This window comes from Trichechus manatus, unplaced genomic scaffold (assembly GCF_000243295.1).
Source record: "Trichechus manatus latirostris isolate Lorelei unplaced genomic scaffold, TriManLat1.0 scaffold00016, whole genome shotgun sequence".
NCBI classification, from domain to species: Eukaryota; Metazoa; Chordata; class Mammalia; order Sirenia; family Trichechidae; genus Trichechus; species Trichechus manatus.
In genome coordinates, this window is record NW_004443952.1 from 19,310,025 (window position 1) to 19,324,330 (window position 14,306).

The following is a 14,306-nucleotide window of genomic DNA, read 5'->3' on the forward strand; positions in this document are numbered from 1 at the left end:
CATAGAGATCCTTAAAGAATCCAAAAACCCGTATGCCAGAGTGAAGGAAGCCAAGAAGATTAAATGAGTAAATGATTCCCTTAGCTCGAGAAACCCTTTAAAGCGACACATCGAAAAGAAGCTCGTTAAAGTTACAGCTTCTTTGAACCTGTCTCAGCGAACCCCTGGATTCCTCAGGCGAAACTCTGAATTCAGAATTCTCAGAGGCTCAGAGTCCTCGCCCTCTCAGGTCGCAGGGAATTTCGCCAACTACGACTTCCAGCCTCTGAGGTGAGAGGACTTTCAGGGGCGCCAGATGCACCACCCGGGAAATCTCACCATCAGCGGGCGTTTAGCGCAGCCAAGCGACAGGCTGGCGCCAGGGCTCGGCAACCGGGAGGCGCCGGCTGAGGCGGGGAGAACTTTGGCGCTCAGAGCAGAACCACCCTTTGCTGGCCACTCGCGTCTCTCCTCTGAGGAGGCAAGCGGCAGCGGCAGCTGGGCGGAAAGAGAACGAAAGAAAGGAAGAGAGGAAGTAGCGGGGGGAAGAGGAAAATGAGCCAGCACTAGGCGAGCCCGTGAGGGTGGTGCAAGGCGGATTTGGCTGCTTTTTGCCTTTACCCCGGGCGTGAACGCCCTCTCCAACGCGGCCCCAAGGAAATAGTGGGATTCGCTTCGGCAGAAAAGGAAAGGAAAAGAATCCAAGTGACTGTGTTGCCCCTTCTGTCACCGCAGACCCCTTGGAACTCCGGCTGCTTCTCAGTCCAGCCGCCCCGCCGGGCTGGACGCCAGTGCCTGAGGCGCCCTGCAGATGGGGCGGGCAGGGAGCAGGCGCCCAAGCCGCGGGTGACAGGCGCCCGCCCGCCCGCCTGCCCGCCTGCCCGACTCCGAGCAGGGACAGGGCGGGCAAAGAATGAGAGGTGGAGGGACCCAGGAGCGCAATCTGATACTGCCTCCGGCGTGCTAAGCTCCAACTTAGATGGCCCAGAGACCACTCCAGCTCGTGGGACAGCTTCACCGCGCCTTGTGAGCGGTTCGCGGGACCTGGGGGCGGAAACCTTAGGCGGCTGCTGCAAAGGGGCAAGCCGGGCGCAGAAGGGGGCGCACTTACTTCCTGCGGGTCTCAGTAATGAGGAGACTGAGTTTGTGGTGGCTGCTGAGCAGGGTCTGTCTGTTACTGCCGCCGCCCTGCGCGCTGGTGCTGGCCGGAGTGCCCAGCTCCTCCTCGCACCCGCAGCCCTGCCAGATCCTCAAGCGCATCGGGCACGCGGTGAGGGTGGGCGCGGTGCACCTGCAGCCCTGGACCACGGCCCCTGGCGCGGCCAGCCGCGCTCCGGACGGCAGCCGGGCAGGCGCCCAGCGGGATGAGCCCGGGCCGGGGACGTGGCGGCCCCCGGCGCCCTCGCCGGGCGCACGCTGGTTGGGGAGCGCCCTGCATGGCCGGGGGCCGCCGGGCGCCCGAAATCCCGGAGAAAGCTCCGGGGCCGAGACTCTGTGGCCGCGGGACGCTCTCCTCTTCGCCATGGACAACCTGAACCGCGTGGAGGGACTGCTGCCCTACAACCTGTCTTTGGAAGTCGTGATGGCCATCGAGGCGGGCCTGGGCGATCTGCCGCTCTTGCCCTTCTCCTCCGCTAGCTCGCCGTGGAGCAGTGACCCTTTCTCCTTTCTGCAGAGCGTGTGCCACACCGTGGTGGTGCAGGGGGTGTCTGCGCTGCTAGCCTTCCCCCAGAGCCAAGGCGAGATGCTGGAGCTCGACTTGGTCAGCTCCGTCCTGCACATCCCAGTGATCAGCATCATGCGCCACGAGTTTCCGCGGGAGAGTCAGGTGAGAGGAGTCTGGCGCGTGGAGTGCAGACCTGCGGCGCTGGGTGCCAGGACAGGAGCAGGGGGCAGAAAAGGAGCCGGGTGAAGTCCAGAGGGACTTGGGGCTTTAAAACTTTGATATTGTTCAAGGATCGGACCATATCCGTATGTGGTAGGTAGGAGGACCTCAGGAAAAGTAAAATATTTTAAGCGCGGATGGAAGCAATGTGTGAGGTGGAAATAGCAGATGGGGAAAAGCAAGTAGGTTAACATTAAGCGAAAAATCCACTCGTTTGAGCAGCTGGGAGAAATCTAGTGGATGCCGGACGGAAGTAGTAGAAATTGAGATTTAGAACAGTGGAGAGCATCGAGGTTCTGAAGACTAGCGCGGGGGCTGCGTTGAGGGGGTGGGGATCCCCGATTCTCTGCTAGAGTCTTACCTTCCCAGGAGGAGCTCCTAACAGTGTGTGGCGGAAAGAGCAGCATCTGCTGTCTGAGTTAGTTAGAAGGTGTGCCTGAGCCTTGGGCGATGGTGTAAGGAAGAAAACACACCCCTCTGACTGCCTTCCAGTAAATAGAAAATTTGTATCTAGTACAGAAGCAATAGGTAACGAAGAATGGTTAATTAGACTTGGGTGTTGGAATTCATTAGAAATAGCTTAAAAATGGAAGGGGGGGCACATTTGAGGGTTGTTTCTTTGTCCCTACCTTTGTATATGATGTGGACTTAGAGGCTGTTGTACAGTTGCTGTGCTCAGCCCATTTCTGCTCTCAGTATCTACGAATAAAGGAAGAGGAATCTAATGATTTAGTCTCTTATGGGTTCTTAAAAAAAAAAGCCTAAATATATTCTCAATGAAAGAAGCTATTTGTGAACTTAACTACTGACAAATAATGATAAAGAGATAAATAAGGAGAGGATGGGTCCTTTCAGCAACAGGAATTTTCTGCATTTTATGTATTATTTTTAATATAATATCAAGCTTTATTAAGCCTTGCACAAAGTACTTATGAAGCAAGTAGGTAGTTGGCATTGGCCCCATTTTGAAGATTGAGAAACTATGAGAAGTTCTGGAGCTTGATCTACATTGGTGGGTATTACTAGTGAGAGAGTCCAGGCCCTGGAGGATTTCTGACTCTAAATCATTTTCACTCTATCCCTTTAGCTGGATAAATATTTCTAATTTCTCTTTTTCATTTCTTGATATCTATATCCAGAAATAAAAACTTAAATTAAGGGTAATTTGTAAGTTGAAAGTTTGATAGAATCTATGCATAAAATTTCAAGGGAGTACTAAAGATTTCTTTTTCTAGAAAAATGAATCTTACATTTTTAAACTTGGGAAGGGTGGGTATAAGCTACTTGCAGCAGTTACCCGGAAGATTCCTATTTAATGCTGAACTATAGAGATTTGATCTGCACGGTGCGGGCTAATTAACTTTTATCTAAAATATTTCTGTCATCTGAATCTGAATGAATGTAGGCAGCAGATGGAAAGGCATGGAAAACACAACTGCACAATGCTGCCAGTGGCCAAAGTGTTATAAACATGAAATTACATCCATAGGGTGCATCGTTATTAATATATATGCAGAATCGGATCTAACAAAAATGCAGGAGTCAGCACCACTTGCTTCTCGTCACTGCTTCTTTATTACCTAATCCTTCATAAGTTGCCAATAGTGTTCAGTCTCCAGACTCCTTTCCATCTGTAGATTGTTTGGCAAAAGTCTCAAATGGCAAGAATTTTCCCCAAAATTAATGTTCCTTGGTTAGAAGGGAAATTGTCTGTGGTCCATGATGGATGTGTGCAGTACACAGCACATTACAACAAGGGGACCAAAGAAACCATAAAACAGCATCTAGAATCAGTAGACTTGAAAGCTTTAAGACCACTAGGGGAAGAAAATTCTCCAGAGATAGCCCTTACAAGCTGACAATAAAATAAATGCTCTGCCAAGCACATTTAATTCTGGATTGCAATCCAGAAATGTATTTTAAATCACTGTTGTCACTGTTATTCTCATGGTACACATCTTGAAAGGGAGAGATTATTGTATTAACTCAGATCTAGGTTGCCCAACTGAGGGCATTTTCTTTCATTTCCCTTTGTATTTTAAATTCAAACATATTTAACTTTTCTTACTTATACTTTATCATTTAAATGTCATTCTCCAATATTCTATATTAAGAATGTCCAGCTCAATGACAAATCACTGTAATGTGTAATTTTAGGATATGACCATAATCTGCTTTCAGCAAAAATAATAACTGATTTTTATCCTTGCTTCTCCTGATAAGTGGACCTTTGTCTAATAGACTGATGTGATTTTTAAACTTTCTAAATATGAAAGGGACACCAGAGTCATTTCACACATTAAATAAAATTGATGCGATTGATTGCATTTAGCCACTCTTCTCTTTGGAGTCTACTGCCCAATGACCTAATTTGTTGATGTTGCCAATGCTTGAGAGGAGGATTTTAGAGAAAGTGGACTTCACACAACCAAGTAAAATATTAGCACAAGTAAAATAAAATTGTGTCTCTTGCTCAGAAACATCAAAATTGTTTTTAGGATAGGAGCAGCAACAGCTGTTTTCTCCCACTTTCTTTTGGGCTGCTGACTTCCTCCATATGAAGCTTTTAATTAATAAGTAATGTTTTTGATAATATCCTATCTCAAGTCTTGAATGGAAGAAGATATATTGAGATGATCAAACCACTGAGAAAAACATTATCGTTTGATTTCAATGTACTACTTATTCAAAACATAAACACATATGATTAGGAGCTTGGAAGAAACCAACTTCCTTCAGGCAGGGAAATCCATTACAATACATGAACTATCCGCTTTAGGAAAATTAAGTGTATATAGTGAAAGCTTAATGTAACAACATTACACATAGGATGGAATCAAACCAGGTCTCCATCCAAAAAATTCTGATTTCACTACCATGCTCAAACCTCCTCCTGTGCCTAACCCATTTTATTAAAATGAACATGTCTTAGTCCTACATTCTGTTTCCATGACCTTCAAATGATGCCGAACATGGACCTAATCCATTTGCATTTAAGGTACATTAAGTTCCTGCAGTTGTCCTTTCTTTCTCTTCCACGGGTTTTGTGTACTTTTTGAAGTTAACTCCTTAAAATTTACCCGCTGAGATGGCAGCAGATACATATTTTTTTTTTTTTTAGTTTGTATCTCATGGTAATTCCCTGTTGTTTCCATTAGCCAGGGTTAATGGAGTACTATAATTGACTTAAATTCAAACCCATGCAATTCAAAAGTGACTGCACTATTTTCAACTCTTGTTGAATACACCAACCACAACTTTCCTGTGTCATGAGTCATGTATACTAACTAATTAATAATGTTTATTCCCATGTAAATATAAGTGTTTTAGATGGTCCATTTTCTCTGTCAATACAAGGCCAAGTACTGAAGCCTATTTACTTAGGTGCCTCTTGAGGAGACAAGTAAAAGAAATTCATTTTTAAAGTATCTGCTCTCAACTGTGTTGGTTTTCCTTGACTTGCTCGATGCAAAGCACGGCCCTCACCTCTGGGGAAAATGCAGTCTTCTGCAATTCATAATGAATGACTGATAGTAGCAACTAATTGTTGCTGACCTGAAGTTAAACGATTTCAAATTAAATGTCAAGTGATGCAAAAATTTTCTTAGCAGTATTCTTTTACAGATGCCGATTGAAGAAGGGAGACCTGCGGCTAATTTGGAAGTTTTTTGTTTGTTTTTGGAAATTTATTTCCAAATTTATTTACTTTTCTGGATAAAAACAGCAGAGGAGGCTAGCAGACATCACTCATTGGATGATTAGTCTGTCTCTCCCACTTTTCCTTGTCCCAGTCACAGGATAGTTGTTTAAACCGTAAAGAATATATTTGCTCTCAGTCTTCCTTCACCATTATATCTGGAGTTAATTTAAGGACTGATCAGGTGAACTAAATATCTGAATCATCTGAAGACTAATTTTAATGTCTAATTCCTTAATGTTTTATTTTCTGGTGTTGTAGAAGACACCAGGGATTTTGTGCCATTGGATTTTATTTTATATATGCCCCTAGTCAGATTCCACCCACTTTGGTTAAAGAGCACAATGTAATGAAAAGTATATAAAATAGTGTCAAAGGACTCCCAGTCCACCTCTGTCTCTTAATTGGCTATATAATCTTCAACAACAGACTCTGCCTCTCAGCCTCTATGCCTATCAAAGGAGGGTACTTGTTTTAGTTATCTAGTGCTGCTATAACAGAAATACCATAAGTGGGTGGCTGTAACAAACAGAAACTTATATTCTCACGGTTTAGGAGGCCGAAAGTCTGAATTCAGGGTGCTGGCTCTAGGGGAAGGCTTTCTGTCTCTGTTGGCTCTGGAAGAAAGTCCTTATCTCTTCTGAGCTTCTGCTCCTGGACAGTCTTCGTGTGGCTTGGCATCTCTCTTCTCCCATCTCTCTGCTCATTTGTTTAATCTTTTTTAGATCTCAGAAGCGATGACTCAACATACTGATACACCCTATACTAATCCTGTCTCATTAACATAACAAAGACTACCCATTTCCAAATGGGACTATAACCGAAGACATAGAGGTTGGGATTTGCAACACATATTTTTAGGGGACATGACTCAATCCATAATAGTACCTTACCAATCTGAGGAAGTCCCTGCGTGGTGTAAACAGTTAACGCCAGAAGTGCCTCAGAGGAAAGACCTGGCCATCTACTCCAAAATAATCAACGACCGAAAACCCTATAGAGCACAACTCTACTGTGACACACATGGAGTCACCACAAGTCAGAATCAACTAGAGAGCAACTAGTTATTGTTTTGAGAATCAAATAAGAAAGTGAAAGTACTTGGAAAAACTTATAGTGTTAACCAAATAATTAGTGGAGAGGTGTTGGTCCCTGTCATGGATTGAATTGTGTCCCCTGAAAATATGTGTCAGTTTAGCTAGGTGATGATTCCCAGTATTGTGTGATGGTCCACCATTTTGTGATCTGGTATGATTTTCCTATGTGTTATAAAACCTGCCTCTATGGTGTTAATGAAGCAGGATTAGAGGCAGTAATATTAATGAGGCAGACTCAATCTACAAGATTAGGTTGTGTTTTAAGTCAATCTCTTTTGAGATACAGAAGAGGGAAGCAAACAGAGAAATGGGGGGACCTCATACCACCAAGAGAGTAGAGCCAGGAGTGTGCGTCCTTTGGACCAGGGGTCCCTGCGCTGAGAAGCTCCTGGAGCAGGGGAAGATTGATGACAAGGACCTTCCCCCAGAGCCTACAGAAAGAGAAAGACTTCCCTTGGAGCTGACACCCTGAATTCAGACTTCTAGCCTCCTAGACTGTGAGAGAATAAATTTCTCTTTGTTAAAACCATCCACTTGTGGTATTTCTGTTAGAGCAGCACTAGATAACTAAGACAGTCACCATCTGATAAGAATCATCTAAGTCCTAATTCTCCAGTTGTTGTTAGTTGCCATCAAGTAGTTTCCGACTCATGGTGACTCCATGTGTACAGAGTGGAATTGATCCATAGGGTTTTCAAGGCTATGACCTTTCAGAAGCAGATCACCAGGCCTCTCTTCCGAGGCACCTCTGGATGGGTTTGAACCACCAACCTTTCGGTTAGTACTCCAGCACTTAACCATTTTCGCCACCCAGGAACTCCAGTTCTTGATTAACACCTGTTGCCGTCAAGTTGATTCTGACTCATAGTTACCCTATAGGAGTAGAACTGCCTCATAGAGTTTCCAGGGAGCACCTGGTGGATTTGAACTGCCAGCCTTTTGGTTAAAAGCCGTAGGTCTTAACCACTTTGCCACCAGGGTTTCCCAATTCTTCATCAGTGGTTACATAATCAAAATAGAATGCAATTTACAGTGTAACATGCCCTCCCATCCTACCTCATTCTTAATGCCCACTCCATCATTTTCTCTCTCTGGGAAGAAATAAAAAAGTAAATGGGTTTAACTTAAAAAAACAACAGTGTTCTTAAGTAGATTACACACTTGCCCAGGAATAGGAGACATGCCGTAGGTACTGTTTCTGTACGAATGGCAACTCTTTACCTATGGCACATCTAACACAGTTCTAGAGCCTTAGATACTGCCATAGAAGCATCAATAAAATGCTCAAAGCATTCGAGAAATTTGATCCCTCAGGTTGGCCATAAATTTTACCTATAGGCAATCACAAGACTGTGGTCATGGCCACACAGAGTCTGCCTCCCACCTGCACTCCACCTTCTGTATTGCTAAGCACACTAGTTGGCTTATCTGACTTTTTTTGCCATGAATCTTTCTTGATGAAGAAGATAGTGTGCTGGTTCACAGTGGCACAAGCTCTTTATATCATTGTGGGCAGATAACAGTTTGCAAACCAACTACTTCAAGTATCACTGCCCTAGACAACTGTGGGACTCTCATAGCAAGATATTGCTCACTGTAGTGGCACCACTGAATGTAAAACCCATTGTCGTCGAGTTGATTCTGACTCATAGCGACCCTATAGAACAAACTATAACTGCCTGATAGGGTTTCCAAGGAGCAACAGGTGGATTCAAACTGCCGACCTTTTGGTTAGCAGCCGTAGCACTTAACCACTACGCCTCCAGAGCTCCCCACTTAATACAGAGATGAGAAATCTCATTGTTTTTTCTCCTGCCTACTCTAGCTACTCTCACTCACATACACAAAAAGCTAGAGGGATTGTATAGCACCAGAAATGTGATACTGAATCTATAAAACGAAGCAAGAGGGAAGAAAGAGCATCTCTTAACAACTGCCACATTGTTTTTTGAGTGAATGCATGAATAACAAACTAATGACAACCTTAAGCCACTCAGTTGTCTTTCTCTAATCTTTCCTTTCTGGGATGATGGGAGAAAAGAGCAACGGGAAAGGTGAGTAAGAAGCAGGCCAGCTCCCTTGCTGTCCCTCCCTTTCGCCCAACCTACCCCTCTGCCAAATTCTCAGATCTCTTTCTAAATGTGTAAGACTCAGGCACTTTCTGGGGAGACTGTCAATTGTGTTTAATCTGCAATGAGGAAGCAGATTAATCATACTGACCTGGGCTAATAGTGTGTCAGCAGAAGTAAACCCTGAAACTGAAGGGCTGGGATCTGATTGACCAGGGATGGTCTAGTGATGGAGATGAGAGTTCAAGTGATAAAGAATTAAGCTGGGCAGCTTCCTTTGTAATCAGGCTGACTTACGCCTCATCATTATTCATCTGAGACATAGATTTAGGAAAATTTTAATTATATCATATTTTTGTAGCATTTATTCATTTCCAGGCGTTTTCATAGATGTGGTCATGTAACTCTCCTGACAGCCCTCTGAGGTAGATAGAAATATGTAGACAACATACAGAGAAGTAGAAAGAGCTATGCATTGCAGGAAGTGAGAAGTCATCATAAAGAAAAGATACTAGTAACTCCTGAATTTAGTGTTTGTCAGCCTACAACCTAAAAATAGACTGGATCTATCACTGCTTTTGTATTCTGCCAGAGAAAAGAAGGAAATAATCTACTTCAGTGTCTGAGTCTTAAGAGCATATTACATGCTAAATGTCCAGCAATAGGGATTTAATTAAATAAATCATGATATATCTTTACAATGAAATACCAGGTACCCATTCAAAATGAAAATATATTTATTGACACAAAGAGGTAGAAAACTTTTTTTTAATAAAAATGTATGTGAAGTGTGACCTCCCTTCTATAAAATGTAACATCTGGAACTTTATTTATTAAAATATTAACAGTGATTGTCGATGGTAGATGGTAGAAGATGGTGGAAGTCCACATATTTTTCCTATCCATGTTTCTGTTTTTCTAAAACAAGTAAGTATTGCCTATACAGTTAAAAATAATAAGAGAAAAAAATAACTTCTCATTTCCTCAACTGTGCTTTTAACACTTCAATACGAAAACAAGTTTCAGAAAAAATAGCCATTGTACAGTATATGTAAACTTATCAAAATTCTTTCACATCTATTTTTTTCTTTTTACCTCACAATTGCTTTGAGGTGAACAGGACAAATATTACCTCCATTTTGAAAATAAGGAAAAAATGAGACAATAGTGACGTATAGGTAGAGGAAATAAGTTACATATTGATAAGGTATGTTTTTGAGAAGCACAGGCCTATGTTTGTATCTTAGCTCCACAACTTTCTTTACCTTGGGAAACATGCCTGATATTTCCATGCCTCAATGTCTTGATCCATAAAATGTGAATATCTCACAAAGTTATGATGAGGACTGTGGTCTCATCAACGTTATGATCATGTATGCAAAGTACTGAGCCCAGTACCTAGAGCACTACATGTTCTTCTCACAATGATGATCATTATAATGGCACAAAGTGTTGACATGTTAAGATTCTACTCAGAATAAGAATTTAAGCATTCTAGCTTGCTCTGCAGGGTATTTCCATAAGCAGTTCCGGTATGTATATAATATTCAGGCCAAGGAGGTCCAGCTCCAATGAACCAATCCTGAGAAAAATGAAGAAATCTGCTGTTTTAGAGCCCCACTTAGAGTTCCAGTTCACTGAAGTGCACCTTCTCTTTATATGTGTCAGGTAGGCCAGCTTGGAGTGAGCTTTGAGGTCCAGTTTCAGGAACTTGCTCCTTTGTATTGGTATAGAGTGACCAGGTATCCGGATCAGTTACATCAAAGGTTAAGAATGATGCTGTGGTTCTATTAGTCTTAGCTGGGAATTCACCCAACTTTTGCTTTATCTAATACCCTAACATCTCATATGAGACTCCAAGGAACTAAAATTAAGGAACAATAGAACGGAAATGACAGTGTCACTTTATTAATAAGTGTGTTAATGCTCAGCGGCCTGGTGCATGACTCTTTAGTAAAAGTTTGGGTTGGAGCATATTGCTTCAGGCATATAAGGCATTTCATAATGTTAAATCTTGACATCTACCATCTTCCATCTGAGCACATAAAAGAAGGAAGTGGCAGGAGAGATGGGGGACAAAAGGTACGGGTCTAAGGAACAGATGTTGGCTTATCTTGCTTTGGGTAGACTGAATAATGGCCTCCCCCACAAGCTGTCCACATCCTAATCCCTTTAACCTGTGAATGTTACCTTATACGTCAAAGGGGACTTTGCAGATGTGATTGAGTATAGGATTTTGAGATGGAGAGATTATCTTGCATTGTCTGGGTGGACCTCATATAATCACAATAGTGCTTATAAGAGGGACACAGGAAGAGTGAGAGTCAGAGGAGAAGGCAGGGTGATGAAGAAAGCAGAGACTAGAATGATGCCTTTTGAAGATGGAGGAAGTGGCCATTTTAAAACGAATACAGGGGGCCTCTAGAGGTTGAAAAAGGCAAAGAAAGGAAATTTCCCTCAGAGTCTCTAGAAAGAGCCAGCCTGCCAACACTGCCCAGTGAAACTGATTTTGAACTTCTGACCTCCAGAACAATAAGACAATAAATCTGTGCTGTTTTAAGCCACTAAGTTTGTGGTAAGTTGTTACAACAGCATTAGGAAACTAATTAACTTGCTACATAGCCTTATGCATGGAGGAGGTAGAAAAGATAGAAGGTGACCTGACCTAGCTTATCCTGGGATAGCAGATTCTGGTTCAGTGGACACATTTTGTAGCTGGAGCAAAAGAAGAAATTCAAAAGAGGTGGAGCTTAGGTTCTCATCTTTTAAGATATAGTGACCCTGCCCACTAGTAACCATGAACCAATTGACATATTAGGCTTCTTGGGAAATCAGGAGGTTGCTAGAAAGGGCAGAGTCTAACCTGACATGGATTGAAGGCTCAGAGGTTTCCCCTTTTTCATACGGGTTTGATCTGTACTAATGTAACTGACTTGTGCCTTACTTTAGCACAAACTTTAAAGGACAATACACTGCTATGGTCCCTGGGCGGTGCAAACTGTTTAACACTCAACGACTACTAGCCAAAAAGTTGGTGGCTCAGATTCACCCAGAGGCACGCAGAGCCACAGCCTTGAAAACACTATGGAGCAGTTCTACTCTGCACACATGGGGTCATCATGAGTTACTGGCATGGAATCAACTCGACTCTACAGCAACTAACAACAGCAGCAGCATTGCTATATACTAGGGCTTATAGAAAAGCCACATCCATAAAGCAGATTCTTTTGTTTTATTAGATCCTAACTATATCAAAACTATTTGATACATATAAGTTTGAGGGATTTTAAAATGCATATTACTTTTCAGATTATAAAAGTAATACATATGCACTACAACCCCAGGGGAGTCCACAAATTACCTTGAGTAAAATTTACTAGAAGAGGTATACATACAGATATATACACACACAGCTGATATTGTGTTGGCACTATTGGAGGAGTTATAATTAGTCATATCACAAAAGGGCCATATAAACCAGGGACTCCATCAGCCTGAGATCAGGAGAACTAGATGGTGCCTGGCTATCACCAATGACTGCCCTGACTGGAAACACAACAGAGAGTCCCTGACGGAGCAGGAGAAAAGTGGGGTGCAGACCTCAAATTCTAGTAAAAAGACCAGACTTAATGGTCTGACTGAGGCTGGAGGGACCCTGGAAGACATGGCTCCTGGCCTCTCTGTTAGCCCAAAACTAAAACCATTCCCGAAGCCAACTCTTCAGACAAAGTTTAGACTGGACTATAAGACATAAAATGATACTTGTGAAGAGTGTACTTCTTAGCTCAAGTAGATACATGAGTCTAAATGGGCAGCTCCTGTCTGGAGCCGAGATGAAAAGGCAGAAAGGGACAGGAGCAGGTTGAATGGACATGGGAGATCCAGGGAGGAAAGGAGGAGTGTGCTGTCACAGTACGGGGAGAGCAACTAGGGTCACATAGCAGTGTGTGTATAAATTTTTGTATGAGAAACTAACTTGAACTGTAAACTTTCATTTAAAGCACAAAAAAAAGTCGTATCATACATTGTGTTACACACATAAAGGAATGCTTTGATTTGTTCCTGAAAATAAATGATAAATCCATACCTGAATTAATCCAGTGTGCCTAAACCTCATCACCGGCACAGAGAGCCACCTAGTGGTCATAATACAACATGAAAAGACGCAGCCATTTTATTTCATTTAACATATTTATTCTTTTATTACTGATTATAAAAAATTTATGTTCCTTTTGGATAATTCTGAAAGTTAGCAAAATGCCAAAGAATAAAATAAAAATCAACCATAAATCCACAACCCAGAGATCTAGACATATGTGTGTGTTATAAAATTGGGGCCATTTTATTTTATGAATTTTCTTTTCAACTTACCAACACATTGTAAACATGTTCTCATGCAATTAATATTTTTCTCTATTATTTTGAATGACTAGATAGTTTGTCTTTGAATGAATTGTTTCATAATTTGTTTAGCCCTCGTTGTTTGAGTTCAGGTGTTTCCCATTTAAATATAAATAATTTACCAAACTCATCCTCCTTAAGATTCTTTTAGTTTTTGATACTGTGGACCACTCTTTACTTGAGTTCCATGATGCCATCATGGTTTCCCTCTTCCCCACCCCCTTCTTTCATTGGCTTTCACTAAGTGTTCTTCTGGCGTCTAGACACTTGTAGCAATAATCATAGTGTTGCGTGGCCAGTATGATAGCCACTAGCCACATGTAATTATTCAAATTTAATTTAATTAAAATTATATAAAATGAAACATTCAATTCCTCATGCACACTAACAACTTTGCAGGTGCTCAATGGCCACAGATGGGTAGTGGGTACTGTACTGGAAAGCACAGATATGTAGAACATTTCCATCTTTACAGAAAGTTCTATTGAACAGCATTGCCAAAAACCACACAGTTCCAAGGAATAGAAACTCAGAAACAAAGGGTTTATGCTGAAATACTATGGAAAATGACAAGGAACAGAAAGTCATACAGACAGCTGGTCTGTATCACTGGAAAGTGGGAAGCTACTTGCTCTCTTTTTCCCTTACTCTGTGGCTCACTGGTCCTTTTATCTGCTTCTCATTTCACCTCTGCTCCCTCTCCCTCTCCAGCTACCAGCTTCTTCCTCTGCCCTGCCAGAACTTCTACATATATGTGGCTCTGACTTACCATGGCAGGACTAGGATGCAACTATATGACTTTATAACTCTAGATAGTCAACACCACTAAATTACAGTCCTTATTATCTCTTAGTTCAAGTTGTCCAGACATCTGACTGGCTCAACCCAACATATAGATTGGTTTCCTCCTCAGTTATATGTTCCCTCCCTAATCCAATCAGAAATGACCAGATTCCTGAGGTGGGTGCTCAATATAAGCCCTGGAATATAGTAATAAGTAAAATAGCAACGCCCCTGGTCTCAAAAAACTTACATTCTAGCAGGGAGACAGACAATAAGACATGAACATATACAATATAGTATTATCAGGTAGAGGCAAGTGCAGTGGAGAAAAACAAAGTAGGGAAAAGAGTTAGAGGATGACTATGATTGGCCAAGTAAGGCGTCTCTGAGGAGGT

The 14,306-nt window shown here is 42.3% G+C and overlaps 1 protein-coding gene across 1 annotated transcript in view; it reads left to right on the forward strand.

Moving 5' to 3' along the window:
* The first annotated feature begins 1,101 nt into the window (after positions 1–1,101).
* GRIN3A (glutamate ionotropic receptor NMDA type subunit 3A) overlaps positions 1,102–14,306 on the forward strand; it is a 195,724-nt gene continuing 182,519 nt past the window's right edge. Inside the window, exon 1 of the mRNA XM_004372208.2 lies at positions 1,102–1,807. Within this exon, the coding sequence (XP_004372265.1) occupies positions 1,109–1,807 (699 nt within the window). The 5' untranslated portion in view covers positions 1,102–1,108. The remainder of the gene's footprint in view (positions 1,808–14,306) is intronic.